The sequence below is a fragment of the Mus pahari genome, chromosome 15 (genome assembly GCF_900095145.1).
Source record: "Mus pahari chromosome 15, PAHARI_EIJ_v1.1, whole genome shotgun sequence".
In the NCBI taxonomy this organism is placed as follows: domain Eukaryota; kingdom Metazoa; phylum Chordata; class Mammalia; order Rodentia; family Muridae; genus Mus; species Mus pahari.
The window spans coordinates 31,818,788-31,832,194 of NC_034604.1; the positions used below are offsets into that span (position 1 = coordinate 31,818,788).

Consider the following 13,407-nt stretch of genomic DNA (forward strand, 5'->3'; position numbering starts at 1 on the left):
TTTATTATATGTAAGTACACTGTAGCTGTCTTCAGACACTCCAGAAGAGGGCGTCAGATCTTGTTACGGATGGTTGTGAGCCACCATGTGGTTACTGGGATTTGAACTCCAGACCTTCGGTAGAGCAGTCGGGTGCTCTTACCCGCTGAGCCATCTCACCAGCCCCTCATTCCATTTTTATATGAATAATTAGACACAGTTTTCCCGTTGGACTGAGACTATTTCAGCTCCTTACAGTACTCTGTCTTGTTACTCTGCACACAGTATTCACTCCTTAATATAAGCCATACCTCTTTTTGTTTTCCCTTTTATAGTTCCAGCTACAAGACTCCCAAGCCAGGAGATTGGGTGTTACCCTAGCTTATCTCCATTTTCCTCAGCCTGCCCTTGATCAGTTCACTTTATCTTCCACCTTTAAGTTTTTATTACACTTATTGGGGGAGGGACATGTGTATGTCACTGTGCCTGTGTAGAGATTAGAGGACTGTTTACAGGAAATGGTTCTCTCTTTCCACTTATGAAGTCCCAGGAATTGAATTTAGATCTTCAGGCTTGACAGCAAGTGCCTTAATCTGCTGAGCCACATTACTGGCCCCCACTTCGTCCTTCTTTTGTGTATCTAAGTTTCATTTGTTTCTCTTGTCTCCATTGTCACTACCCAGTGGACTCATCTGCAGAATCACCATCCTCTCTACTCTATTTCCCTACTCAGAACCAACAGGCTACTTTCTCAGTTTGCTTAAAAGTGAAATTTTCAGATAATAATCCAGTCTGCTCAGACATGTGTTACTTTATGAGAGACTCCAGTACCATTCGGGGAATAACAAAATGTATATACACTTGCCACCTGCAGTGTGATTCTGAGAACCTGCAGCTTCTGCATTAATAAGAATTGCCTGTCAAATCACTATGCTTAAATATTTTTTTAAAATCCAACCTCAGACAGGCTTTGTGGTGCATGCCTTTAGGACTAGCACTCAGGTAGAGGCAGATAGATCTCTTTAGTTCAAAGCCAACCTGGTCTATATACCAAGTTTCAGAGCAGTTAGGACTACACAATGAGATCCTGTCTAAAAATTAATAATCTAAATAAATAAAATCCAGTCTCTGAGGCCAGCTATCTTTGATGTTCCTTTCTAGAGAGCTTAACAGCTAAGCCTTCCTTGCTAAGCCCTCAGTTAGTTACATCTGATCAAAGTGCTGGCCTCTGTTCTCTAAATATCTTGGCTACTGTGTTCCTCTACTCCATTCTCTAGTTTACTGACCTTTAAAGGTGTTATATTCAAAAACCCTCTGACCTTCCTGCTATGCTCAAGGGCAGGCCATCAGGACACCTTGACTAAGTACAACAAATTGGTACCAGAGGCATCACAAAGCTGGGCTGAAGGATCCCCTCTTATAAGATCTGTGGGCACAGTTTCGTCATAAAACGGGGTTAATAATACTACATTACTCCTCCCAACATCCAGGTCTAACGAGTAAATAAGTAAACCTCTCAACATCTCTTGGGTCAGGCAGTGCCTATCCTGAGAGTTCCTTGGGCGGGTGGGCGGAACAGGTGGGCGGAGCCCTCGAGTTGACTGGCCTGTGGCCTGCTCTGGGTGTGACATAGCCTAGTATTGCCTGCTGCACGACTGCCTACACCTCAGAGCTGTTTTCCACGCTTTCAAGGCACGAACTCTTGCCTTCCTGCTGCTATGTCCACGTCCACGAGTTGCCCAATTCCAGGGTGCGGGGACCGGCTGCCAGACGGCTACAGCACCACGCCTGGCGGCACACTATACGCCACTACCCCGGGAGGTCAGCAGGCAGGGCAGGGGTCTGTGCTCTGTGGGCCAGTATGAGGGTGAGGTGGGGTCGACCTTGGCATTGCTTTCTCAGACTTCTCTTCAAATTATAGCGTTAAGGGAAGACTATTTGAAACTTGTTTTCCCGAAAACTCACTTTTTTTTTCCCGAAAAGCAGTGGAACATTGCCTTAACTTTCTGGTGATTCTGGGGAATAATTCTGTTATGTTCCATGCCTATACTACACCAAACTCTATTGCTAGATCCCAATAGAACTTTCTAATGCTGTAACCCTTTAATACATGTTATAGTGAACCCCAACCATGAAATTATTTTTGTTGCTGTTATGAATCATAATGGAAACATGTCTTTTTTCTAGTGGTCTTAGGCAATCCCTGTGAAAGGGTTGTTTGACACTCACCCCATCCCAGTCCCCCTGTATAGCAACCCACAGATTAAAAACTGCTGCAATAGAAGGTAGCCTCAACAGAAAGCAGCAACTATTATGTAGTAGCTATAGCACTTGGATCACAAGCTGCTGGGCTGGCAAACAGGTGTCTACTATGTGGAAGCAGAAGGGAACAGCAAGAACAGGGCAGGGCTCTTTGAGGACACTTTGCTGGCCATATATTCCTGTGGGTGAGGCTAGCCTTGAAGGACTTTGGATGGGTGGGTGGGCCATCATGTTTACCAAGGAATTCGGCTTCCTTTGCAAGAGATGAGTTATACCCTACTTTATACATCAAAGCAATGAGAACTGAACTGTAGACTACCAGCTTTAAGTACCTAAGTTTAAAGTATGGTGTTCCTTCTCAAGGCTTTAACTACCACCACCACCATCCTAGCCTAAAGCACTCTACAATAGACTAGCTAGAATGTTCAACTTTCCTTAATGATGCTTAGACTGAACTTGGTTGGGTGTACAAGTCCTTTGTAGTTTGGTTTGCCAGCTGAATCCTAGCTGGACAGTAATCTGTCCAAGTTCCTGACTCTTAACCTCAATCCTTACCCCTTCACAGGCACCAGGATCATCTACGACAGAAAGTTCCTGCTGGAGTGCAAGAACTCACCCATTGCCCGGACACCTCCCTGCTGCCTCCCTCAGATTCCCGGGGTCACAACTCTCCCAACAGTACCACCCTCCAAGCTGGAGTTGCTGAAGGAACAGAAGCAGACAGAGGAAGAGATAACCGGTAAGAAAATAGGAACAGCTATTAACTGCCTTTGTGAAGTGTAAGAGTTGGGATTCAGTTCTAAGAGGGATTCCTGTGCTAGCTGGGTTTACAAACCCTTAGATGGGTTAACTGTGTTCTCTTGCTTTCTCTCCCCAGATGACGAACAGTTTGAAATGGACATGTAATCTAGTGCAAAAACCTGTATGGAGTAATGGAAGGGGCTCTCATCCTGCTATTGCCATCACCTCCTCCTGGGTATCCAAGGGCCAGCTGGCCTCATCTAATCTGGAAAAGAGTGACTTGTTGGTTCTGGGCTTCCTTTAGTTGAGGCAGCTAGACCAGGGGTAGCAGTGGGCAACCTGCCAAGCCTTTGGCTTTCTCTGGTCTATACATACTCCTCCCAAGCCTCTCCCCTCAGGGCTGGCACTGGGGAACAGAGTATGTCACCTTCTGGCTGCTTAGTAAACTTTCAAAAAAACTGTCTTGGCTCCACTGTCGTCCTCAGTGCTCAATTCACAGCTGCACATCTGAGGAACCGCAGCCTTGGTTAAGAGGCTGCAAGTGTTTCCAGCTCCCACTGGCCCACTTCCAGCAGCAATCAGGGCTTGAGGGAAGGCTACTGGAATTGCCAGGCACAAGCAGCGACAGCCTGAACCTTGCCAAGGTCTAGCAGTTCTTCCAGGCAGCAGCCTTCCTGGAACTGGACTGTTCTAGCAGCCCCCTCCCTAGCCATTTGTAAACTGGACTCCTGGAAGAGATGCTGTTTCACCTAATAGTTATCCCTAATTTCTTGCCCTGCCTTTTCTGCTTACTGCTTCTAAGTACCAATCCCCAGTTCAATGCTGGAAACTTTATATCCTCTTCTCAACATAACCACCAGTATATTTCTGGTCCCAACTTTTTGTTTCTTTTCTTTTCTTTCTTTCTTTTTCTTTCTTTCTTTTTTTAAAGTGTTGACTTTGGGGATGGTGCTGGAGAGATGGTTCAGTAGTTAACAGCACTGGCATCAGCAGAGGTCCTGAGTTCAAGTCCCAGCAGCAAAACTGTATCTTACAACCATGTGCAAGAGGGATTTGATGCCCCCTTCAGGTGTGTAGGCATACATGCAGACAGAACACTCATGAACATAAGTCTTTAGGGCGTACACTGAAACCCAAAATCAGGCATCACCTTATTCAGAAAATCAGATGATTTGACCTCATTTATCAGTAATCTAGTTGTTGAAATAGGATAGCAACGTAGTTTAGGCTGTCACTGTGTAGTTATAGTACAGCGTAACCTTGAACTCCTCTTCCTGCATCCATGTCTCAACTGTTAGGACCACAGGTGTATGCTACTACACTCAACAGAAATGCAGATATCTTGTCTTTTTCTCCTTACATTTAAATAGCAGAAAACCCAATCACTGGTTCTATTCTCTATAGCAATACACCAGAGATACAGCAAAGGGATGATTTCTTCGACAGGAAGTTTCCAGTTGTTTGAATCTGTTCTCAGGATGAAATGATATTGTCCAAAGACACCATGCCACAATATAAATACACTTTTCAGTCTAATTTTGAGAAGAGCAAGTAGCAATCTGGTTATCCCTATCAAGGCCCTTCTTGATGAATGAGACAAGCAGTAGTATCCATAGAGCAGGGAAGCTGACACCACAAAGAACCAGTCTGGCATCAGAATGGCTCACCTTTCCTACCCACTTCCCACCACTGAAATGTTTATTGAAATGTACATGAATAACAAGTGATCTTGCAGTGGCCTAGATAGGATCTTTGGTCAAGACCAAAAAGACCAATAGTCTCCCTGGTGGTAAAAAGGAAGAAGCCTTCCACACTAAGGCATAGGAAGTCAGGTGAAGTGAGTCTGGGGAGCCACGGGCATTATGATGACTGTTGGAAGCCTGGTATTGTCTGGTTCTCAGGTTCCACTGTAGATTTCTCTTCTTTGGTCTCCTCTGAAGATAGACTTCTCTTTTCTGCAATTAATCTTTTTACTCCCACCATCCACTGACTGACCTCAGTCACGTGGTCAACCATGAGTGATCGGTGAATGTCATCTGCTGCATCCCACTGGTGATGTAAAAGTTCTGAAGAGAGACAGGGCTTGAGCAAGCAAATAGTAAAAGTCGTGTCCTCCATTCCTCCCCTCCCAGTCAGTTAAAACGTTACCACCAATTCAGCCATCAATGGGAGGATAAAGAACCCCCACCCATACCTTGCACTAGCAGTGCCATCCTCTTCTTTACAGGTATTGACAACTTCCCTCCAGCCCACTGTTCTCGGAGCAGCGCCAAGCGTCGGCTGATATCATCACATACCTGCTTCTGAAACAGAAGCCCATCCAGCTCAGTGCTACTAGCATGTGCTCACTCTGTCTCAGGAGTTTGATTCTTAGTCATTAGAGTTCATATTCCTTTACCCAATGCTTAGAGGCCCTCCACTACAAATATGATAAAGCCAATGTCCTCCCAAGACAAATGATATACACGACAAGAATACTAAATTTTCAATGCCTCCTCAGCCCCTCAGAGGCTCATCTTAATGTTACTGTTCAAAGAACATTTGAACATTTGAAGCAGACTACCATGCTGCTTCCTCCTCCTTCAATCCTTTGCCTCTACAGAGCTAAAGAAACCTTCATACAAAGCTTGTCTCTTCAAAATTGAGTACAAAATCAATAGTATATTCTGAACGACTTTATTAAGCTTATAACTCACTAATAGTTAAATATAACTCATCTAGCCAGGCAGTGGTGGCACACGCCTTTAACCCAGCACTTGGGAGGCAGAGGCAGGCAGATTTCTGAGTTTGAGGCCAGCCTGGTCTACAAAGTGAGTACCAGAATAGCAAGGGCTACACAGAGAAACCCTGTCTCGAAGAACAAAATTTATATATATATATATATATATATACACACACACACACACACACACACACACACACACACACACACACATATCATTTATTCACAAAGCCTCTATTACTGTCTGGTCCTTCAAAAGTCCTGAGGATCCCTCTGACATCAGTGTCCATTTTCCTGGAAAGACTTTGAGAGATTGCTTAAGAGGCCGTCAGAAACTCTGTCTTTAAGAACCATACTTGATTGGGTAGAAATCCTTTCCACCCCCTGAAGTGCCAGGGCCTACCTTTGTGTGACCACGGCAGTCCTCCAATGCCTGTTCCAGAGGTCTCAGCACATCTTCTATCAGAGTTTCAGACTCAATGACTGGGGAACTTGGGGGCTCCACACCAGTAGCAGCACAGCTCCCCATAGGCGGAGGCCTAGAAGCCTTACTTGAAGGAGGTGGATGATCCACTGGAGGTGGTCCAGAAGTTTCTGGAGCTGAAATGTTTGCATCAAACAACAAGGCTTAGTCCCCTGCAGTGCTCATTTAATTCCTATCTTCTCATTTCACTTAACTTTGTTCACAACTTTGTTCACAACATTGAATCAAATACAAGTTATCACACCACAAATGTACAAATAGGCTGCACAGTATTTGCTATCAAAAACCCCTTCACATTCTAATTTCTCTTCCTTATTTTTTTAAAGATCGGCTCTACATAGCCTTGGCTGTCCTGGAATCTGAGTTTAATGTTTTTTAGACCAGGCTCAACTCAAACTCAAGAGATCCAACTGCTTTTGAAGATTAATTACAGAAATATTAAATCAGTCTCTTATCTCTAACTTATTCAAACTATCTTTACTATTGATTTAAGATTTCATTCTAACCAGTCTTCTCTACATTCATTAGGTGCTAGAGACCCCTAAGTTTCTGTCATAGTTCATCTTTAGGCCTCTACCCACACCCTCTTCCTTCGGGGATGATGTTCAAATCAAATATAACATCCCATCGCCTTCCAACCCTCCATTAAAATTGGAACACTCTACTTAAGTCTCTGAACTAGGCCAATATTTCACGTGTCATTTTATCTCGAGCAAGTGTGGAATCAAATTCCTGTTAGTTTGTTCACTGTTTTTAAGTTTGCATTCGAGCAGTTCCTGACAGTCTCCTGACAGGTGCTCAGTAAATACTGATTAAACAAACGAGTAAATAACACAAAGACTATATGATCCTGGGAAAAGATCTAGGCAAGAAATATTTGAAAACATTGGAGTCTTTTTATCCAACATACCGTTTACTTAACAGCTGCAAAAAGATCGAGCACAAAAAGCGCCTGCGCTGCGCCAACCCTTCTTATGGAGTCCTTGAGGAAAATAGGCCGATGGGACAGGTTTATCCCAGTCACCATCTTTTCCTTTTGGTACAGGATTCTGCCCACAGCCCTCACCCACCTCTAGGGGATCCATCCTGTGGGGCCGCGACCCTCTTAGTAAGGGGAGTGCGTTTTGGTCCACCAGTCTGAGTCTGCAGCCCGTAGGAGAATTGTGGCGGGTCGTTCCAGCCGCGTTCCTTGTTGCCTGCGAAGGCGAGGAAGTGTGTGAAACGAGACCAGGAACCCAACAGACTAACGGAGGATACACTGGGGTTGAGGGGACAAGAGAGGGCGAGAACCACCAGCCCGCCGGCCGTGCTCACCCGGCTTCACGTACAGCTCCGCCATCTCCACTTCCGCACCGCCAGCGGGGCAGCGCGTCACTTCCGGGGCGGTAGTTCACTCAAGTCGCCTGGTTGAGGCGGAGCTGCCTGGAGAGCCCAGCACCGGTTCGTTAAAAGACAACTGACTAATCTGGGACTTTATCACGGGATACCAAACATATTTTCTAATGTCTCCTAGTTTGCTCTCAGAAACAAATTCAAACACCGTAAGTTTGCCCTAGCTAACCACGTCTGTCCAACTCTGGAAGGTCACACCAGTAGACTGCCCTGCACAATCTTTACATTCATTTTTCTCTAGGCTTGCTAACAAGAACTCATCTTCAGTAGTCAGATATACCAACTCTTCAGAAGTCTTCTGAAATGCCTAGGACAAGTATCATCTGAGCTCACATAACCCTCTGATAATTCCTGGTTAGACTACATGGTATCTTCTGTCTTCTCTATTTGGTTGTTTCTCCTCTGAAAGTCTCAGAAGGAACGCTTACAAATAGGCCTACTTTAATATCTGATATAGAAAAGCTCTTAGAAACTGTTTGCTGGGGACTGGAGAGATGGCTCAGCGGATAAGAGCACTAACTGCTATTCCAGAGGTCCTGAGTTCAATTCCCAGCAACCACATGGTGGCTCACAACCATCTGTAATGGGGTCCGATGCACTCTTCTGGTGTGTGTCTGAAGACAGCTACAGTGTACTCATATAAATAAAAAAGAAATAAGAAAAGAAAGAAACTGTTTGCTGAATGAATGGAATCAGACTTCCATTATGAACCATGGCCTAATTATGACGACAGGCAGTCACCAACACCAAGCATACATACCCACTTCACACAGCTAATGGCCCCCAATCTTAGCCCAGGTCAATATACTCATAACTAGTGAGGTCACTGAGGGATTTTTATTTGCACTGATTCTGCTATAAAGTTGCTGAGGTAGAGCCAATTGTCCAGGGTTGGACAGGGGCAAGGAACAAGAGGACCCAAGGAAAGGGGTGCCACAGGCCTAAGTTACAGTGCAGGGCCTCTCAGTCATCCATATAAACAACGAACTTGGTAATAAATACAGAGTACGCAAGGATCAGGGATGGGCAGGAAGGTAAGAGGCTACAGAACCCTAGGGACCAGAAGAGTATAGAGCCTCTTTACCCAGCCGTCTAAGATCAATTTAGGACATATGGAGAAGAGAAGGTTTTAGCCTGAAGGCATCAAGAAATGAGAAGACACTCCTCTTTCGAGGAGCTGCTCCAGCACCCCCAACCCCTCCTTTCAGTAGAGGGGGAGGAAGGGGGCCGCCTGGGGAGTCCATGGAGCTGGTCCGCTTGAGCCGCAGGCGAGCACGGGCCTGAGCACCCCAGGCCTTACCCCGAGCTGCTGAGGCCACTAGACACTTCTGGTACTGAACCTAGGAAGAACGGGAATATGAGCATCCAGCTTTCTGCCCCTGCACACCTAAAACCTTCCATAGGGCAGATAACTGGCCAAGAATTCTGTTTGATACAATGCCCATAGTCATGTCTCAAGTACCTATAGCATTCCCAGGTACCTCTCAGCAACAAAAACATAAAGCTTGATATTTAGTGAGTACTTAAGGAGAGCTAGACACCGTGTTAAGCGCATTGTATGATAATTTAATTTAACCTAGTTATTTATGAAGTGTTGCTAAACTCATTTTGCAAATGAAGATAACCAAGGTCCCCAGATAATAAATGATTGGTTTAAGGCAGTGGTTCTCAACTTGTGGATCACAACCCCCCACAGGGGTCACATATCAGATATTTTTACATTACAGTTCATAACAGTAGCAAAATCAAAGTTATAAAGTAGGAACAAAATAATTTTATGTCTGTGGGTCACCACAACATGAGGAAGTATATTAAAGGGTCACAGCATTAGGTTGAGAAACACCAGTCTAAGGTCTCACAAATAGAAAATGTTGGGGCTGGAGAGATGGCTCAGCGGTTAAGAACACTGACTGCTCTTCTGAAGGTCCTGAGTTCAAATCCCAGCAACCACATGGTGGCTCACGATCATCTGTAACAAGATCTGATATCCTCTTCTAGAGTGTCTGAAGATAGCTACAGTGTAGTTACATATAATAAATAAACAAATTATTAAAAAAAAAAAAACAAAACAGCCGGGCATGGTGGCCACGCCTTTAATCCCAGCACTTGGGAGGCAGAGGCAGGTGAATTTCTGAGTTCAAAGCCAGCCTGGTCTACAGAGTGAGTTCCAGGACAGTCAGGGCTACACAGAGAAACCCTGTCTTGAAAAACCAAAAAAAAAAAAAAAAAAAAAAAAAAATAGAAAATATTAGAACTGACATTGACATGAAAATCTGTCCAGCTGCAAAACTTGCATTCTTTTTATTGTTGTTTGCTTTTTTGAGACAGGGTTTCTCTGTGTAGCCTGGCTATCCTGGAACTTGATCTATAGACAAAGCTGCCTCAGATCCACCTGCCTCGTAAATGCTGGAATTCATTCACCACCACTGCCTGGCAAAAACATGCACTGTAATTCACTAACAGCCCTCTCACATACACTCCCGGGGTTCTCTGATATACTTGCCTTATGTCTCTTCCCCTGGCAGATTTCTTTGGGTGCCCTTTTCTCCCCTACTGGTAGCCTTTCTGCTTCTTGAGGAACCATCTCCATCATCTTGTGGTATGTATCTTATTTCTGATGTGTTTATGTTCTAGTAGAGTATTCTGTAATGGCAAAGGCTGTGTGGGCCTTCTATAGAGATGAATTCTCAGGATTAATTATAGTAGTTGGATCCTGCAGACTCTCATTTGTTGAATTAATACGTAAATTGAATTAAGTGAACTGAATAGTGTAGTTTAAGCATCCTACATTTTTTAAAAAAGATTTATTTAATGTATGAGTACTCTATCTGCATGCATATCTATATGCCAGAAGAAGGCATCAGATCCCATTATTTATGGTTGTGAGCCACCATGTCATTGCTCAGAATTGAACTCAGGACCTCTGGAAGAGCAGACAGTGCTCTTAACCGCTGAGCCATCTCTTCAGCCTACATTCTAAATATTAATAGCCACATACATCAAGAAGTATGTTGAATCAGTAAAATGGGGCCCACTTTATATAGCACAGATTCATCCAAATGCTGAAATGTGTTATGTGTGTCCATGAGTGTGTGCAGGTGTGTGTGTGGGTGTATGTGTGTATCTTGAACTAGCATTACCCATACTTTTAAGATAAGCAGAAATAGTAATTATTATGTGGAATGCCCTAAACTTTAAATGTTAGTAACTAACACAAAACTTAGCAAAAACAGTGTTAAAAAGTCAGATATGTTTATGAACCAGGTTTGGTCCTGGGATTACTGGGTTATGATTTAAGGAGAGCTGCCCATCTTGAGCCCACTCCACAGTTCAGAGTGGCCACAGAGAAAACCCCTCTCCCATTCCCATCCCTGACTCACTCACCATGCAGGCGGCTTGCACAGCTTCAGAGAGTCCCCCAGCATGAGGCTGACACCAGAAAGCTGCACACTGGAAGCTCTGACAACCAAGATCAGCGATGAGGCCAAAGGTATGCGGATCACGGCCAACACCAATAAAGGTTACAAGGCGAACAGGGCACTGCCACAGTGGCTCTTCCTCCGCACCAGCCTCTGCCTGCCCACATAAAGCCGAATCATTATAAATTAAGCAATGGCCAGACCCAATACTTCCAGAACCAAGTAAAGACACACCCCCCCACCTCATCATGCCTGTTCACCCTCCAAGGCCCTGAACTTCCCCCTTCAGTGGTACCTGAATAGGATGTGCAGTCATCAGAGAGTCAGACACACTGAGCACAGCAGGGACCCAGGTTTTCCGGTCCCCCCGGGCAGTGAGGGTACCAATGGCCTCATTCAGCACATCCATACCTGAGGAGACATGCCCACTGTGTTGTCTGGCTTGGATAGAAAGAGTCTCCTGGGAGGTTCTAGGACTCTTTCATTAACTTAGGATTCAAAGAGATGGGAAGAGAATAGATGGAGCTGGGCTTGGAATTCTGAGTTGGAAGAAGGGATATATTTCAGGCTATATAAGGCTATGCAAGAACTCTTAAGCATAGACCTTACTTCACCCATTTCCCCTTTCCTAACACACCCACCCCCATTCGGCCCCCTCAGTCCTCACCCATGGCTTTGGTGACTGGTAGGATCCCCATGTACAGCGCCTCATACTTCTGAGCAGCCTGGCTCACTGCATCCAGCAACTCCACTGAAATATACACATCACACACTAAGCTAGCATAGAAACTCAATTACCCCTTTCCCAACCTTTCCTGTGTGTAGTCTGAAGACAGGGTTTCACTATGTAACCTGGAACTGGCCTGGAACTTTCTATGAAAAACAGATTCACCTTTAATATGTGACATTCTTTATATCTCTGCCTTCTAAGTGCTGGGATTACAGGTAAGCCTTACTGTTTCCAGCTTCCCCACCCTAATGAATATGCTAGGACTCAAGTGAGAACTGTTGCTAGGAAAGGAAAACTTACAGATGCATCTCCAATTCACTTCTTTGGGTCCTTGGATCTGGACTCTCCTGGGAGAAGCTAAATAACCACGAACCCCAGCTGCCTTACCACCTCCATCTTTCACAAAAGCATCCTGATGTTGCAACACAGCAAGCTCTTCCCCATACCTTGTCTTGGTAAGTCTTCAGGGGAAATAGGATCTGGGGAACAGCAAGCGGCTTCTCCACTGACTCCTACCCTCTCTGACAAGATCTACAACACAAAGCAGGCAGCATGAGGTACACAGAAGAGACATCAGGGTAAGGGGCCAAGTTCACCCTTCCCCAACCCCATATTCTCTGCCCACCACTGGCCTTCACCTGTGCACAGAGCCCTTGTAGAGCACTTGCTATGGCTTTTGCGGGTACATCACAGCGAAACACATGACATTTGAGCATACAGCTGTCTTTGTCACCCGCAACAAAAGCAAAGTCCCTGGCAGGAGCAGAGATAAAGCTAGTTAGGGGCAGGGGCTTCCAATTGCCTGTAAGAGGCTTCTAAAAGTAAGGTTAAGATATGGCACTGTTAGAATGGGGAAGTCAGGGATAGGGCTTAGAGTACCTGGTTATCACATACCTGTCACTGTTCCAGAAGCATGTGGGAGCACAGGAGAAAATCAGCCCAGTCTTTCAGACTCTCCCCTATCTGTCCCTGCTGAGCTGGGCCCACCCACCCCAACCAGGGATGAACCAGGCAGGGAAGGCCGTGCTGGGTCCACATCAGAGGATCTGTGTCCAAGGGTTCAGCATCAGTGGGGATCACAGCCTGCAAGGGGGAAGGGGGAGGCAACTCTCGCTTGGGGAAATGCAGAAGTCCTCACCGGCCCTTGGAGCTGCCCACACCCCATACACGGATGTGAACCAGAGGCTGACAATGGATCAGACTGTGGTCCAGGGGATTCAGCAGGCTCATGGCATCTTTTTTCAGGATCATCAGCATGTTCTGGCCCTGCCAAGGACAGAGAGTTGACAGATAAAGGTGGCTAACATGGCAAACAAGCAAGTCAGGAAAAACCTACCTCTGCTGAGGCATAGGTTGACCCCCTGGGGAAATCAGACAGCTCACCTCACCCCATGTACCATCAGGAGGCTGGTTCCGGTTTCGGGTCTGGGCCAGCTGCTGGATGCAGTTATTGACAGCAATACTGCTCTTCCCTGGTGCCAGGTCCTCCTCAGGGACCTCTACCCAGCCCAGAGAGCGGACTGCAAAGCACTGACAAGATAGGGAAAAGAAGTGACGAGATGAGTGGAGCGGTGGGTGACACAGGACCCACACATACAAACTCGGGCACTCCTACTCCTTACACTTAACCAACCCCTCTCCTTTTTTTTTTTTTTTTTTTTTTTTTTTTTTTTTTTTT

At 45.5% G+C, this 13,407-nt stretch overlaps 3 protein-coding genes across 3 annotated transcripts in view; 1 reads left to right on the forward strand and 2 right to left on the reverse strand.

The window, feature by feature from the left end:
* LOC110332931 (ankyrin repeat and KH domain-containing protein 1) overlaps positions 1-3,439 on the forward strand; it is a 105,526-nt gene extending 102,087 nt beyond the window's left edge. The window contains exons 34-35 of the mRNA XM_029547220.1: positions 2,807-2,980; positions 3,119-3,439. Of these exons, the coding sequence (XP_029403080.1) occupies positions 2,807-2,980; positions 3,119-3,122 (178 nt within the window). The 3' untranslated portion in view covers positions 3,123-3,439. The remainder of the gene's footprint in view (positions 1-2,806; positions 2,981-3,118) is intronic.
* Positions 3,440-4,586: 1,147 nt separating this feature from the next.
* Positions 4,587-8,104, reverse strand: Sra1 (steroid receptor RNA activator 1). The gene is made up of 5 exons (XM_021214801.2): positions 7,503-8,104; positions 7,259-7,384; positions 6,108-6,304; positions 5,177-5,285; positions 4,587-5,048 (listed from the first exon to the last, which is right to left on the reverse strand). Exons 1-5 carry the CDS (start codon positions 7,525-7,527, stop codon positions 4,843-4,845), a joined length of 663 nt encoding a protein of 220 aa, XP_021070460.1. The 5' UTR covers positions 7,528-8,104; the 3' UTR covers positions 4,587-4,842.
* Positions 8,105-8,221: 117 nt separating this feature from the next.
* Apbb3 (amyloid beta precursor protein binding family B member 3) overlaps positions 8,222-13,407 on the reverse strand; it is a 7,683-nt gene continuing 2,497 nt past the window's right edge. The window contains exons 4-12 of the mRNA XM_021214455.2: positions 13,113-13,329; positions 12,868-12,995; positions 12,624-12,629; positions 12,368-12,482; positions 12,176-12,260; positions 11,667-11,750; positions 11,295-11,410; positions 10,965-11,156; positions 8,222-8,920 (exon numbers count right to left, since the gene is read on the reverse strand). Of these exons, the coding sequence (XP_021070114.1) occupies positions 8,684-8,920; positions 10,965-11,156; positions 11,295-11,410; positions 11,667-11,750; positions 12,176-12,260; positions 12,368-12,482; positions 12,624-12,629; positions 12,868-12,995; positions 13,113-13,329 (1,180 nt within the window). The 3' untranslated portion in view covers positions 8,222-8,683. The remainder of the gene's footprint in view (positions 8,921-10,964; positions 11,157-11,294; positions 11,411-11,666; positions 11,751-12,175; positions 12,261-12,367; positions 12,483-12,623; positions 12,630-12,867; positions 12,996-13,112; positions 13,330-13,407) is intronic.